This window comes from Leuresthes tenuis, unplaced genomic scaffold (assembly GCF_036924035.1).
Source record: "Leuresthes tenuis unplaced genomic scaffold, fLeuTen1.0.hap1 SCAF_16, whole genome shotgun sequence".
NCBI lineage: Eukaryota > Metazoa > Chordata > Actinopteri > Atheriniformes > Atherinopsidae > Leuresthes > Leuresthes tenuis.
This window is the reverse complement of record NW_027325370.1, coordinates 12847131-12863744: the sequence shown is the minus strand read 5'-3', so window position 1 is coordinate 12863744 and position 16614 is coordinate 12847131. Positions and strand designations below refer to the sequence as shown.

Here is a 16614-nt window from a genome sequence, read left to right as displayed (position 1 = left end):
TTGCCTCTGCCGCTGAATGGAAATACGCACAGATGCGTAAAGGGGCGGTCAAACTCCACATACCCACCAGTGGCAGCGGCAGCAACACTGACCCTGTTCTTTTTGGAGAAGACGACCGTGCAAGGGCACGAGCTGCTATTTTGGGCAATTCTACTGACCTCTAGGAGAAGCCCAGGCATGAGCCCGAAGCCCACCTGTTTGAAGCCGGACTCTGTTGCTCGGATCACCGGTGGGGTCACAGAAGCCCGGACGGAGGACGCTGACGGGGGAATAGCAGGTATAAATCAGAGGAAGACCTGCAGTGTCCCGGCTCGGATGCACAGATGCTCGCCTCTTCGTTCCCCCTCCTACCCCCCTGGCTGCTGTTGCTCGTCTGAGGCGATCCAGAAATAGCATCAGCTCGTCTAGAGGTTGAGGTGTCTGAGAGAAGATTTATTTATGGTAGTTATGTTTTCAGCTGCGAATTTGCCCGCTTTCTGTGATTATTTTTCTTTATCAATTTGAAACTCTTATCTCTTTTATTGTTTTTATTTTTTGCGTTTCCATTCCATGGCGCTCAGTCTGCCGGAGTTGCACTAATTAGCGGCCTGATTGACGGCTCGGTAATTGGATTTATTTCATATCCGCTCCTTGAAGTTTTGAAGCCTCTTAAAGCGCGACAGGAATGGTTTCTCAGGCTTTTTGTATTTAGAAAGCAATAAAAAACATGCCTACTCTAGACTTGCAGGGATTTGGGGTGGAAGCTGGTGTTTTAGTTTTAATACATTTACTTGCCAAAATTCTCTTTCTTGTTCCAAATCATTCACGAGACTTATGAAACCAAATAACTCAGGACAGCAAAGGATATTTCAGACAGAGGATATCGTTTCATGCTCCACCTGGAGCACCATACATAAACTTCACTGCAGAAATGTGTCTTGTTATTGAGTCTGTTATCAATGTTTATCACTGTGAGCTGTCCTTTGTTTTAGGAATATTCCAGAAAATGTCCACATGTGGCAGAAAGAGGAGGATCTCCATGCTGCCTTCAAAGAAACGACCTTTGATTTGAAGTACACAGCTTTCTGACAGATGATTAAAAAAACTCAGTCGTAACACTCCTTAATCATCTGAATGTGATTGCAACAGAGGACAACAGGTGTTACCATGGCTCAAAAATGTGACTCCTTCCTTTTAAAGAGGAAGTTACTGACAGAAAACGCCTTTCAATTCACCCTGATAGTTAGATTGACACAAAATGTCTCTGACACAGTTTGTAATATGTTTGAAAAAAACAAACAAAAAGCCAAAATAATGTTGATTTTGGCTGTAATCTAACAGTTATGGATTTATATATATTTCCAAGAATGAGGGAAATTGATAAAAACATGTGGGGAAGGATTTTGTAACTGTCTTTGTGTGCCACAAATGTGTCTTTCCTTTCTTTATTCAGTGTCTGTACATCCATGAGGAAAAAGGTATGTGGATTATAGACTGCAGAATTTGTGATACTGTGTTTACAAAGTGTGTTAATTTTTTTTTTCTAAAAGCGGAATGCCAAAGTGATGTACTTGTTGAGGAGACTGAAGTATAAAGAGGTTCAAGGATACATATATATGCAGGCAGAGAGAAGCACAGACCTGTCAGGTAACCCAATCTCCAAAAGTTGACTTTCTTTAGGTGTGCCACTTAAAACATGACAGTGTATGAGGGTCAACAAGTCAGCACTTATCATAGTCATGGCACAAAGGTTGAACATCATACAAAAGGGACGGTTCTCATCATCAGGAGCTGCGTTGTTGGAAATCCGGATGCCTCAGGGGCAGTGCTGTGGGGATAATAGTGTAGTTTGGTGTTTTATGGATTATAAACCTGTTGCCACACCTCAGCAATAACAAGCATCATCCAAGTTTGATGAGAATTCAAATGCTCTCCATTTCACTTAAACACTCACTGTCTTCTGATCACTGCAAATGTGATGCTGTTTTTCCCAGACTGTCTTCTTCTCCAGGTATCCATCTCCACCTACTTTTTTCAGTTTTGCTAGCCTCAGGGTTTTTTTAACCTCTTTCCTTCTATCATCTGATCATGACTGTGTGTGTGTGCTTGTGTACATGTGTATACTTGCTCTTAAGATCCAGTCTTCCCGATGCCCAGTGCACTGTATGGCTTTTTATTCCTATCTGACTGTACTAATGGTTCATATAGGGATGGAAGCCATGCACTGCGCTGGAAGCACAGCACACTGGACCATGGACTTTTGCTCTTTCACCTCACATACACATACATACACACACACACGCTCAAAAATAAACACACTCTTCTCATACTCACAGAAGGAAACAAATGCATGCACACGTTCAGACAACTGTGGATTGAAAACCTGTCACACACTCTCACAAAAAATATGGTTGCTCATGCACGTAAACATGCATTCATTTATGCGGATGCATGCAGTAGGTGTGCATATGTATGTCACTCACTCTCAGGATGGAAATGGCTCCCCGCCATCAGGCCCCTGCTGCAGCGAGTCAGTCTGAAGCTGTCGAACTGTATCGGCTGACAGACAGGCTCTCTGAAGTGAAACACACACATCTGCCACAGAATCCCAACATGATCGATACAGATCACAACAGAACCAAATGAAAATGAAATTGAACTGAAATGAACTGAATTGATTCGGAACGGAGAGGTAGAACTCATTTCTGGGGAGTCACACAGACATGTTGCCAAACAAGATAAAGAATTCATTCAGTCATGCTCTTTTCCACGCTAAAGTCTTTTGAAGTGTCCCGCAGCGATGAAACAGTATTCCAGCGTGTGCAGGGTGGGAGGCAGTGAGACCTTAAAGACATGGTGGATGCACAGATGATTTTAACCACATTTATATCTGCTGCTAGGTTAGAATCTGAAATCTTCATAACATTACTGCACATGCAAATGAAAAATGAAATGAAAAAGAAATTGTGATTGTGATTGTCCTGCAAACAACAGCCTGTTCACAATACATTGAGAAGAACAAAAGATCACATGGAAAATAACATTTGAACAAAAGCAATACAAAAGAACCACTTGTGAACAATAAATATTGCAGCTCTATCACGGTGTGAACTTTGTATGCGCTACTGCACATTCAGTCCCCAAGTAAGAGGAATAGCTGCAGAGACTTACATAAAATCTGTCACATCTGGTTCTGCTTCAAATGACCTGACATCAGCTTTACTGCTACTTATTTTCAGACCTGTCAACAAGCATTTGTTCTCACTAACCAGGTGATTTTGACAGACAGTTGTGCCACACTGTAAAATCCACACAGCATCACTCTGAATTAAAATGTGTACCTGAATTCAAGAATCATATTCTTTTTTTTTTTTTGCCTCATAGTTTAACTTGACTTAACACATTATTGCTTTGGGTAGGCTAGACAATTCTCTGAATTACTTAATTCATAAGTAAATAAGGTTTATGTTACCGTTTTCAAACCATACCAATATATTGTACATATCTATGGATGTCCCATACTTCCTACATTCAAAAGAGTCTCTGGCTACCATTCTTTAATCTCTGGTGAAAACCTCATCACAAAATGATCAATCACATCTCAATTGTTTTAATCTTTTATATGATATATGGCAGAGATAATGAGTGGTGCTGAAAAGTGTCCATTTTGTCATTCAGGTTCAGGAAGAAACTGCAATACTGAATTTATGGTATTTTGTACATGTATTCAATTTTACATGTTCAAAATCTGATATCTGTTTAATGCCATTTTAGATTTGTGACAACTTTTATTTTTAACTTCTTAACCTATAATGTATTCCTTTGGCTAAATACTTGAAACATAAGAATGAACACCTGGTTATGTCTGGGGCCAAGGCCCTTTAAAGGCCTTGTTTGATTGATTTTTGAAAGACTTATGATTGATATGGCACAACATTAAAGAGGGTTCCTGGTTCCAATCCCTGCTAGGGCCTTTCTGTGGGAAGTTTCTATGTCCTCCCTGTGCATGGGTTCTCTCCGGGTACTCTGGCTTCCTCCCACCACCCAAAAAAATGCATGTCAGGTTAATTGGTGTCTCTAAATTGACCCTAGGAGTGAGTGTGAGCTTGCACAGTTGTTTGTCTCATTTGCCTCTGTGTGGCCCTGTGATGAACTGGCCACCTGTCCAGCGTGTACCATGCCTTTCGCCCAATGACAGCTGGGATAGGCTCCAGCTCCACCATGACACTGACTTGGATTAATCGGGTATAGAAAATGGATGGATGGCACAACATTACCACTCAGTGTTCAAAAGTGGTACTGTGTCGCAGTAAACCATCACATTGAATACAGTCCCGTCACCTCTAAGTTCTTTATACACTGCTAGGCAAAGGAGAAATAAGGGTAGTGATTCAATGCAATATGAACATCAATTGACAAAAACTGAATTTGTACAATTATAATAAGCTTTAAACTCACTATTTGGTGAAAACCACCATTATTTTTCAACACAGTCTGAACCCTTTTGGACAAGCTCTCATGTAATTTCTAAAAGTAGTGTTCAGGAATAGCACTCCAGGCTTCTTGAAGGACATTCCAAATCTATTCTTTGGATGTTGGCTGCATTTTGTTTTGTTTGGTCTGGGCTCTGGAGAGGGTTCATCCCTCCATAAGACCACTTATTTTCAGTCCAGTTCTTGTGTCATTTGGCATATCTCAACCTTTTCTCCCTGTTTGCCTCCCTTTAGAAGGGATTTTTGCTCTATTCTTTGCTGGGTTTGTCTTTCTTTCTTTTCTTAAGGACTTTCACATTCAGATACTCTACATAAGCTACTTGTGTCCTTCACTTGATTGGTTCACAAAAAAAAAGAAACTTACACCATGCAAAGATATGCCAAGTTTTTCGCTAATACTTTTGTTGCCTGTCATACTGTTACCTTTGGCAATTTAAGTTTTTTTTTTGTTTGTTTTTTTTGCTTGAACGATTCATAGATCAGAGTGAAGTAAAAAAAAAAAAAAAAAAAACTCTAAAAATGATCAGGTACAAAGACTAGACTGAAAATGAGCGAAAGAGCCACTGATGTCCAAAGAAAGACCTTCAGAAAGCCTGGATAACTATTTCTCAAGACCACTTTAAAAGATTATAGAGCACTGGATAATTGATAGCAAAATAAAGGCTTTTGTACAGTATTGCACATGGTGAACCAGAAAAAGAAAGGACGAAGAAGAGTAGCGGATGTGACGACAGCGCCCGGCCCCCAAAACAAGCAGAGCGCAGTTTCTTGTGTTATGAAAACTCGTGAATGAAGCGTTGGGTAACTTCCACTTCCTTGGCGTTATACAACGCCATGTGAGAAACTGAGCGAGAGCTATTTGTCTAGTTACGTCAAACTCATCTCCAGAAAGTGTTTATTATCAACTGAAGAAAGACAGAAGACAGCATGGCGAAGCGGAGAAAGTGCGAAGAGACGGTGGCCGATACAAAGAAACGGGAGCAGGTGCTGAAAGCAGAGTGCAAAGGAGCAGGCACAAGAGCGAAGAAGAAAAACGCAGGTATGAAAAGTCAAGACTGGTGCAAAACTGGTTTGCTTTTGTGTAGTTATTATACTTTTTGATCCTGCCGTTGCAACCGATATAGTAAGTTTGAATACAAAAATGAGCGAAGTGGCTAGTTAGCAAGTGTAAATCTGTGTAGCTAAGTTGTGTCTGCAATAGGTTTTGTGTTTGCATGTCAAAACAGGCAGGAATGGTGATTCCCAAATAGCTTTTGCATCGACACTAATTGTGGTTAATTGGCAGTCGTGTGCATTTCTTTTTCTTTACATAGATCAAAACTAATTAAGACAAACAATTTGTTTGGACGATTTTGAACAATGAAACACTAACATGAGCAAGATATGAATATAAATAAACATGTTTTCCATGTTGTTGACTTAACTTCACAGATGTATCTTGTTTAGCCACAAAAAGGCACAGTATGAGCCTTCAGAGTGCAGGTGCATGGTTACTGGAGTGGATCTGCTGGCCCAGATGCACATCTGCGCTCCACTTCATAAAAACAAGAAGCGCACTTTTTTTGCGTGATGCTGTTGTAACATAGACTGAATTTTGCATCTTTTAAAAGCATCTGTACCATGTCACATTTGTGAGTTGTAGTTTAGCTGGTTTGTCCACCTCACTTGATTTGCTGGGTTTGTCCTACACACTGATGTTGATTAAAGCAGCCATGCTTTTCTCAGATGTACTCTGTGTAGTATATTTGAACAGCAGCATTATTGATGCTGCACCGTTTTTACTATAGATAATTAAGGATAGCCCTAATGAGAATGAGATGAGCTATATACAGGTCGTATTATTATTTCTTTTGTATTTTGTGACAAGTGATCCATGAACTGCAATTTATTTCACAGCTATGCTTCATGTAGTGATGAGAAGCCCAAACAGCGCCATTCTTTAGTTTAATTATTATTATTTTTTAAATGTATTATTCATGTTTGCTTTTAATAGTTTAGAGAGGTTATTGTTGAATTTCTCTGAAAAAAACGTACTACTTTACTAATTTCATGCTTTTCTTAACATTTCTTACATGAAATAAAACTATGGGCTATGACACTGATTCAAGTAAGACAGTCTATTGTGGTTGTCAGTTTTAGGGTAATTATTCTTCAGTTTTTCCTGTATGAAGTTTAGATTCATTGGTGAGGAATTTTAATTTACAATGATTGAAATGACCTTGCTATAACATTCTAAGGTAACAAAAATTTAAGTCTGGCACTAAAAGTGCTAAACTTAACAATTCTTTTTGTTCCAGTTAAAGACCTCATTGAGAAAGAGGAAAAGCTTGAGAGGAAGGTCAATCCCAAGCCACGCTTGTCTTCAAAACGAGCTGCAGGGAACTCCTCTTCTTCCAAGTACAACACCAGCTCTGATGTCAAAACCAGTAAATACTTCCAGTCACCGGTTAAGGAGGAGAATGACAGTGAAGACGACTTTGACATGGTGACCTCTCCATCGCCCATGGTCAAAGTAAGCACCAAGAAACTAAAGAAAGAAGAAGAAGAGGAGGAGGAAGATGATGATGACAGTGAGGATGAAGATGACTGGGAGGAAGTGGAAGGCAAGTGAGCGATCAGTGGAAACAACTCTAATCTTTTCTGTGGGATATTATGCCTCTGGTGTTCATTAATGTTTTATGCCAAAGTGAGAATGTATTAGGACATAATTTTAAGAGGGGCTTCAGGATGGTTCGAGAAAAGTGGGGGACAGAAATTAAAACACTTTGTGTGTTTCAATCAGAGCTAGCAGAGCCACTGGGTCCAGTTGAACCACCTGAGCCCATTCTGCCGTCTCAGCCTGTAGAGATCGAGATTGAGACCGCAGAAGTCAGAAAGCAGTAAGTAAATATGTCCTACAATGTTTTCATGTTGAATATAAATGTGATAAAATGACTTGTATCTAAAACTTTCATGTGAGTTACTTCCTGTTGTGATTTTTACAAAAATGCGTAGTTTAAGGAATTATATTATATAAGGAGATTAAAAAAAAAAGTATGCAAACGGTTTATTCCACTTGTACAACCCATTCTTCCTGTAACTACAGAGATGTTAAAGATGATTCTTTTAAAAGAAATGTTTGCATTTTCTTTAGTTCCAACAAGAGAAAATTCTCTTGTGACTTATTGTTGTCATTGAGATATTTGAGATAGTTTTGATGAAAGCAACTGAAATCTTCCATTTTTCCAGATTGAGTGTGAGAATTCTTACAATCCGGAAGTCTCATAAAAACATACAGTGTAGGAATTTTCTCAGAAAGAAGCTTGTGGGTATACTTTCATGGACGTGTTATTATAGATTTGTCCACAAACTGCATTGTTTCCATTCTTGTAAATTTGACAGCAGACATTTGTGTCTCTGTTTATACCCTTATACAATAGTCTTTGTTTCTGATTGGCCAGAAAGAAGAGGAAGGCAGAGTTTGAGACTTACCTGAGGCGAATGGTGACGAGGTATAAGAAGGACCTGCTAATAGACACACACAAGGTAAAAACGCACACCATACCTTTTCTCTTATGGTGCTGCTTAGCCTGTGGTCTGACACGTCAGTGCAGCAGGATTTTCGGATCTCACCATGTTCTGATTGGCCTCTCAGGTTCACCTCATGTGCCTTATAGCCAATGGGATGTTCCGCAACACTTTGTGCAGAGAGCCAGACCTGCTGGCCATCACCCTGTCCCTGCTGCCCGCCCACTTCTGCAAGGTCGCCAAGGAACGCATCGACCAAAACTACCTCTCTGGATTGCTCAAATGGTGTGTGCTCCTGAAATGTGTCTTGCAGTGTGTGATGCTGCTTATGAATGTGAAAAACAATGAAAACTAAATTGAATTAAACCTGAGCTTGTCAGGTGAAATAACTGGGGTCGGTGACATCAGGCTTTACTATAGCTGTCATTCAAAAGCCAATGGCTTTAAACCAGCTATTTCATTAGTAATGGGAGCCTTTGTGTATGTTTTGAGTCCATGTTTATCGTTCACCTTCTGTTCCCTTTCAGGTTTAGAGCAACGTTCACCCTCAACCCCAGTCTTCCAAGTGAGGAGCGTCCGGACCCACGAGCCCTCCTGGAGAGGCGGCTGGCGAGCCTCTCAGCCAGGGACCACCAGGAGATGACTCACGTTGGTGGTTTTTCTACTACAATTTTACTTTATGCAGACCAGCCTCAGGTTGTTCACACAGGAGAGAATTAATTAGGGAAATAATTATGTCCCTCTTTGTCTTCCAGGTTTTCCTGTTGGTCCTGAGATCCCTGCAGCTCTTCTGCCGACTGGTTCTTTCTTTGCAGCCGCTTTCTTTTAAACCCTCATCAGCCAAGGTACGATCACAAAAGCTTTTTTCTTCCTTTATAGAGGATGTATGTATGTAGAAGTGTTCACTAAACTAGGGTTTCCATTCACCTAAGGGAGGCGCCAAACATCACGGAGTGTATGTGAGGTTTTCACTTCACCGGGAGTGTCAAAAATAATACATTTTCTGGAATAATGAAAGTTTGTGTGAAGTCAACATGCAACAGATGTATGTTTGTTGTTGTGTGGACAAGAGTTTGGGTGTTCTAGAAGTGCAGATAATAATTCTTTAAAGTGCGCATCTACAAGTCTGTACAAACAGCTGACTAATGGGGCAAATGTTTTTTGTATGGGGGGGTTACTCACTCATCACACTACCATGTGATCAGTGTGGAAGGTTCAGTTGTATTGAGATGGATAAAACTGTCGATAAAAATGAAGATGGGTGCTGCAACATTGAGAGAACAGCAAAGCTTTAGGTTTGTAATGCTCAAAACAAACAAACCGATGTTTATTTATGGTATTATGGGGAAAAGATTTTTATTTGCCTCAATCCCCGATAATGGCTGCAGTTTAGTAATAAGATAACTATTGGCCCTTTGCTCCTACCTTCCTTTACTTAAGATCATGGTAATCATTTCAGTAAGTCAACCCATGTCCTACCAAATGACATAATTATTCAGAAAACTAAATTCAGTTTCTAGATTGTTGATGTAAAAAATGAAATAAAAATCACTGTGGAAAACATTTTTGAAAGTCCAGTGATTTTTATTAAAAGATTTTATTAATATTCTTGGTGTCTTGATGCAGGGGGGTAAGGAAAAAAAATAACTTTACTTGTAATATTGTATGGCCAACCAATTCTGATGCTTTAATCTGACATAGTTAAGATATATGAGATATTTACTGAGATATTTCTCATATTGAAGCTGATTAGGGAAAGCCAAGGTGTTTAGATGGTCTATAAATCATCACCACTTTGAAGGGGGTCAAAAACACTGCATATACAGCCTCCTCTGCATTTAGTGCTCATTACAATAGGACAACTACTGATTTTAGGAGTGTTCTGTTCTGACTGACATATTTATTCTGGTGAATATATGTTATTTCTTTAGTGCAAAGGAGCTAAAACATCTTCTGGTGCCCCAGAAAAGGGCCAGACAAGCCAAGAAACCTCAAAGACCAACTCGCCAGAGCTGAAGGTGTCTCCAGGCACCAAGAGACCAGCTGCAGAGGAGAAAATAAAGGGGAACAGGGGAGGAAAGAAGGCAAAGAGGAAAGAAATGAAGGAGGAGGAAGAAGAGAAACCTGTACTGTCGGGAGGGCAGAGGCCAAAGAACTCAAAACGCCGCAGTATCGCTTCAAAGGTCAGCTATAAGGAGGACAGCAACAGTGAAAGAGATGAGAAGGAGGAGTTTACAGATGCAGAAGATTTCCAAGGAACCAGTGAGGATGACAGCGAGGATTCAGAAAGAGAGGCCAAATCTACAAAGGGGAGAAAGGGGAAAGGGAAGAGCAAGGCCAAGGAGACCAGCAAGAAAAATACCACAGCTCCAAAGAAAAGGAGTGATGGCAGGAAAAAAAGTCAGTTGAAAGATGAAGAGGACAGTGAGTGGGAAGAAGGAGAGGAAAATCCTGAAGATGACGGAGTGACGAGCAACGGATCAAAAAAGAGGAGTGGGAAGAGGAAGGGGGGGCCCGGAGCAGATGAGTGGTTGGAGGTGTACCTGGAGAAAACATCTTCCTGGGTTTGCGTAGACGTGGAACATGGAGTTGGAATGCCTCATCTCTGTTCCCAGAATGCAACTGCACCAATGACATACGTGGTGGCGGTGGATGGAGACGGGTTTCTGAAGGACCTGGGAAGGAAGTACGACCCTACGTGGATGACATCGTCCCGGAAGAGGCGGGTGGATGACGACTGGTGGGAGGAAACCCTTGAGCCATTTTTGGGACCAGAGGACGAGAGGGACATAAAGGAGGAGAAGGAGGTACGTTCACCACCCATTATTATTATTACCATTTATTTTTATTGACTGTTTGGGTTGTGTTTACTTCTTTCTCTGTCCTTTAACACATTTCTCAAATCTTAATTTCCCTTCACTTAAACATTAATGACAAACAGTCTTTTGGGCAGCTAATCTTGTTTTGCATCAAGTCTTGAGGGGGAGGGGGGGTGTGACCAGATATGTCTCCTGCTGATAGGATTATTGTCTCATGTGCTTCCTAGTGACTTCCTAACTTATCATTATATTAGAGTAATCTAAAATAAACTTGATAAATGTATCTAGATGTTCTGGGTTATACTACTTTTGCTACTCCATCTCCATCTCTACAATGAAAACCCCCAACCATGTTTTATTTTGTGTCCAGTCTGGTTCAGTGTGTGTGTTAATTACCTCGAGCCTGGGTCAGTATGTTACGTGAAGGACAAACGGGTAGTGTGTTTTTTTTATTTAAATGATTATAGAGGGTGGACGTACACCAGGTGTACACATTAAAAAGAGTTGGCTACAAAGGACTTCCAAAACAGGAAGTGAATGATCTCATTGCCTCAGGAAAGTGAAAATTTGAACTCACTGTACTTCTTCATTTCCCCTCTCCTCCAGCTCCAGAAGAAGCTTCTGAACAAACCCCTGCCGACTTCTATAGCAGAGTTCAAGAACCACCCTCTGTATGCTTTAAAGAGACACCTGCTGAAGTATGAAGCCTTCTATCCTCCTACAGCCACTGCACTGGGGTACTGCAGGGGAGAGCCGGTATACTCCAGGTCAGTACTATTTCTGCCATCACGAATATGCTTTATTGTGAAATATTTTCTACACTACGAACTGAGTTAACTTGGTTTGTTGTCATTGTAAATGCTGATGTTTGCACCGCTATGACCTTTAAAGTTTTGACCCCGTATAATTCCTCTTTAGGGATTGTGTGCACACGCTGCACTCCAGAGACACGTGGCTGAAAGAAGCGCGAACTGTCCGACTTGGAGAGGAGCCATACAAGGTGAGAGCTTGCCTTTTATTATATTTTCTCTTGTTGTCTAGTTGTTCCTGTCCTGGTCTATCTTCCCTTTCTGTTTATGTGTTTGTTTCATTTGAATCCTCTCAGTTCCTCTTGAATTGAATCACCCTGCAGATGAATCAGCTGAAGGGGCTTAATTTACATACAAGTGGAGCATATTGATGACGTTAACCTCAAAATGAAGACATGGTTACAGTCTTCTCTTTTAAATGATGTTCCCTTTTTGTAGATGCAACCAATAAAGGCAAAGTTTTTCAAAAGTTAGCCACCACTCTGCTATGGTAGATTTTTTTTCTTTAATTTCATACTTTATTCAGAGGTTGATTTTTTTAAAAGAATTTAAAAAAAAAAAGGTTTTATTGGACAGTTTCCCCCAGGTTTAATGAGGCCTTTTAGGTTTGTTATGAGTTTAATTTATTCAGTGATCTGAGAGCAGTGGCAAAATGGCAGATAGCAACAGTCAGTCCGCATTTTCATATTTCAGCTGATTTGTGATTAATAGCAACAAGGCACGTGAGACATGTATAAAGTTTTCAAGAAAAAAAAATCCCCCTCAGCCTCTAACAGTAATTGGTGAGCTCAGTTGAATGAAATGCATAATTGCATTCTCGTGGCTCCCTCTTTCAGATGGTAAAGGGCTTCTCTAATCGATCGCGAAAGGCCCGGATGATGTCCGAGGCTAAGGCTGAGAAGGACCTGCCTCTGTTTGGAGAATGGCAAACTGAAGAGTATCAACCACCCATAGCTGTGGATGGGAAGGTAGGCGTCCTTAACTGGGAGGAACAATGGTCACTGGTTTAATAAGAGATCCGTTTTGTCTAACAGACCAAACCCAAAGTATTATAAATTGCACTTCTATAAAAGGCAGAAAGTGAAATTTGTGAAAGTATAACCAGAATATTTTTTTCCTTTTTTTATGGGGATATTTGTCCATAATTTGTAAATATTATATGTTACGAGAAATGAATTGATCAGTTGACTAAATTAACTGATTTAACTTCTCAGCATGATCACCTGTTGTCGGCTCTCCTCAGATTCCTCGTAACGAATACGGTAACGTCTACATGTTTAAACCCTGCATGGTACCGGTGGGCTGTGTTCACGTCAGGCTGCCCAATCTGCACCGCGTTGCCAGGAAGCTGAACCTTGACGCTGCACCTGCAGTCACAGGCTTTGACTACCATGGAGGATACTCCCACGCTGTGTAAGACAAAACTGAGACTTTAACTGGAATCAGTTAAACTTTGTGAGCCTTAAAACGATGTGATTCTGACTGGCTGTGAAGTAGATTGGCTTTTATTATACACATTCTTAGGGCTGAAACTGTCATGACTTTGCACAAATTCATGCGTATGGATGAATATTTGGAGGGATCTCGTGGAGATAAATTTTTATGACAGAGGTTACATCCCACAACTGCTGTGGGAGCCAAAGAGTAAAGAACATGCGACATTCTCCAGTGTTACTTTAAACACGATCGCTACAGGAGCAGCGATTTTTAGTCATTTTGCAGTCTAGTTTAGCAGTTTTCCTCAAATTTAAGATGATATTCAGGGATTTTCAAATTGAACGCAGACTTCTCAGACACTTGAATTATATTTATTGCTGTTTTTTTGTTGACATTTTTCTTTTACCTGAGGGCTCGAACCACAAAGGACACAAAATCCCATGTTGGGATGATATTGAACATCCTAAAAAGATTTTAATGTTTTGTAAACTATTTTAATACATGATTTAAGGATACAAGATAATCTGTGTTACACATCAAAGTTTACACATTGTCAAATCTACTCTCTGAACATCAAGTTTCCTCCACTACTGAAGGAAAAAAATCTTACGGGGAAAGGTAAAAGATTTTTGTTTTTGTGTGTATTTTAGGACTGATGGTTATATTGTGTGTGAAGAGGATGAGGAGGTTCTCCGAGCTGCCTGGGTGGAAGAACAAGAGATTCAGAAGCAGAAAGAAAAAGAGGTATTTTCCTTTGTACAATTTATTTTGCACTAATATGAAAATTATTTGATAAATGTCAGTAGCTTCCTGTGGTTGTGCTTGACTAACTTTGCACCCAAAGTGTAAACTTTGGTTGTTTAAAAACAAGATTATTTTGAAGTTGAAGTAAAAGCAGTTATTCAGAATGTGCTCAGTATCGAAACTCTTCATGAGCTCTTCTTTTCCGCCTTCCAGAAAAAAGAAAAGCGAGTGATCGCCAATTGGACGCTGCTTGTAAAGGGGCTCCTGATCAGAGAAAGGCTTAAACAGCGTTACAATACGAAGAGCCAGGGACTGGCTGCTCTGGGAGTTGACGCTGGTGGGTTTTCTTCTGACGAGGAGGTAGTTGAGGGCAGCAGTCCTGGAGCTAAGACGGCGTCTGAGACTCTGGCATTGTCCTGGCCCCAAAACAGACAAGCAGATGAGGATGGTGGGAGTGCCAGCAGGCTGAAGAGAAAGACGACAAAACGAGTCAAGAAGGGTCAGGAGCAACACTTATTCCCCTTCGAGAAAGTGTGACGTCGGAGATCAAAATTAAATGTAAAATTTGGGGCATACAAGGACACGGCTGTCAACAAAGCACTGGACTGACTCCGCATAATATTTACTGCCGAAGATGTTTCCAAGCCCTCAGAGCAGGAATGTTCCTCTGGAGCAGATTCAAGAGCTCTTAAATCATTTTAGAAGATTGGTCAACATGAGAACAGTACAATGAGAGGAATGAAGGGAAGGCAGAAGGAGAGGAGGACGGGAATGTTTCCTCCAGCTTTGATGCTGCATGAACACTACCTGCTGTGTTGTCACCATTTCTGTGCATGTTTCTAAAATCTCTTATACTGTATTGTTATCTTTTTGTATGCAAACTTTATGGAGCAACTGTATATGCCACAATAGCAGTGAATGAAAACATACACAAATCCCACGAGACGGCTCATATGCAAGTCAGTACTTTCAGTTTGCCGTAGAGAGAACAAACTCATCAATGTGAGAAGTGTCCTTACAGTTTCATGTCAGTGTGTAACATTACGTAAAGCCCCTGCCGGTCACTTTACCTGTGGGTGTATCCAACCCTAACCATAACAGTGCTGGTTTGAGCCGAGATGCATGAGATGTGCAAATTAGTAAATACACGATGCTGACTTGAATTAATTTCCAGTAATACCTCATGTACCAATAACACTACAAACAACACAACTGTTGTCTCTGACTGAGCTCTTCTGCTGTTTTAACTCAAACATCATGTACCTTTAAGTTTGACGTAAGTGGTTTGGGATTGTTAAGTGTTTTTATCTGACAGGAAAGCACAGAGATTACGTAAACCTATTCAGGGTGCAAATCGCTGAAACAGCAGTTAAGCTTCTAACTCCACTCCAGTTTCAGTTCCTCTTTTAAACCTTCCTGGAGGTTCATGTTTTTGTTTTGTTTTTTTTTCTACTCTTTGTGTTTCCATGTGTCCCGTTCTGCGACTCTGCCCTCCTCCTTAAACGAGAGCTGCAATTAAAGTGGTAAAAGTATTTTTGTAAGAAATGTTTAATGAGTAAAAAGCTAAAGAACTCAAATGCTGTAGTGGTCTTTATTTCTTGGATTAACAATGTAAATGGGATTATCAATCTTTAAATGGTTCAGGCAAAGGGCAAATCTGTGATAAGTGACCACAAAACTCTTTCATCCATATTGTATAGTTTCCATATCAGCAACAGTCACACAGCCTTGATTGGGTCAGTCATTCTACTTATTTTATTTCTACTTTACTTCATTTGACTTTAGGGTTTCAACCTTTGCTGAATGAAGAGCTTGTTGCTGAAATGAACATATTTGCAGTGGAACTATAGTATTTACTTTTAGTTAAATATTTTTGATAAAATGTATATTAACAAGTGTTAAAACACAAAGGGAAATAAGAAGATACTATGAGTATAAATAGGACTAATATATACTGGAATAAATATGTATCTATATGTGAGCGTATGCTTTGGGAATATTGGATTTAACACTGTCATAAAGATGCTGATATTGTGCATTTTGAACTCTGCGAGTAAATAGTTCCAAAGTTTTGTTCCATTATCAAGGAAGGCTGATTGTGAGGTTTTGTGTAATGCAAAGTGACAGATTCTGAGGCCTGCCTGGTGACTCCACTCGTGCTTCAAACAAATTCATTATGTATGGAGCGAGTCTGACCACGCAAGCATTTTAAGATACGCTTTAGCTTGAAATGATCTTGAACATACCACTGAAACAGTAGTTCAGTGTTCCACAACTTGAACACCAGCTGTTACTAAGTTTGTACATCAGGAGGTTAGTTACAGGACTACAAAACATGTGATGCTACATACCAGAGCCATTTTATTTTGAAACTGCAAATGTCGTTGCCTTGAATGTGTCAAGGTGTTTTGATTTTTTTGTTGCAACAACAGTCTGATATTAGAGGTTAATTGAACTGAAATTAAAACGTATTGTTGCAGATTAACTGAGCTAACTCTTTGTGAATAAAACAAATGTAATGAACATTGCAGAGTCCTCCTTAAAGTTAAGATGTTAAAGTGTGTTGTGTTGCATCAGAAACAACTGAATGAACATTTGCTGAATTACATGCATTAGATATCCATCCTCAGCTGTTCCAGACCAATTATCTGTGCATTTATCCCTGGACCTCAACCATCTTCTTCTCTCAGATGCAGCAGAGAGGTACATTAGAGGATGATGATGTGTATATTAAGCCATCACTCCTATTCTCCATAGCCATGAGTGTAACGTTCCATCCAGCTGCAGGGCTGCAATGTCTACAGTTATCACTTCAATCTGTGCCAC

General features: G+C 40.2%; 1 protein-coding gene across 1 annotated transcript; it reads left to right on the top strand.

Moving 5' to 3' along the window:
- The first annotated feature begins 5215 nt into the window (after positions 1–5215).
- On the top strand, positions 5216–15383 carry xpc (xeroderma pigmentosum, complementation group C). The gene is made up of 14 exons (XM_072367159.1): positions 5216–5511; positions 6770–7075; positions 7255–7351; positions 7913–7997; positions 8107–8264; positions 8507–8627; positions 8735–8824; positions 9911–10786; positions 11405–11565; positions 11717–11798; positions 12444–12575; positions 12851–13020; positions 13695–13788; positions 14002–15383. Exons 1-14 carry the CDS (start codon positions 5400–5402, stop codon positions 14323–14325), a joined length of 2808 nt encoding a protein of 935 aa, XP_072223260.1. The 5' UTR covers positions 5216–5399; the 3' UTR covers positions 14326–15383.
- The last annotated feature ends 1231 nt before the right edge of the window (positions 15384–16614 follow it).

Coding starts and splice junctions, on each gene's coding strand:
- xpc (XM_072367159.1), top strand. CDS start 5,400: ATGGCGAAGCGGAGAAAGTGCGAAGAGACGGTGGCCGATACAAAGAAA. Junction 8,265..8,506: donor CTCTCTGGATTGCTCAAATG/GTGTGTGCTCCT, acceptor GTTCCCTTTCAG/GTTTAGAGCAACGTTCACCC. Junction 13,789..14,001: donor AGAAGCAGAAAGAAAAAGAG/GTATTTTCCTTT, acceptor TCCGCCTTCCAG/AAAAAAGAAAAGCGAGTGAT.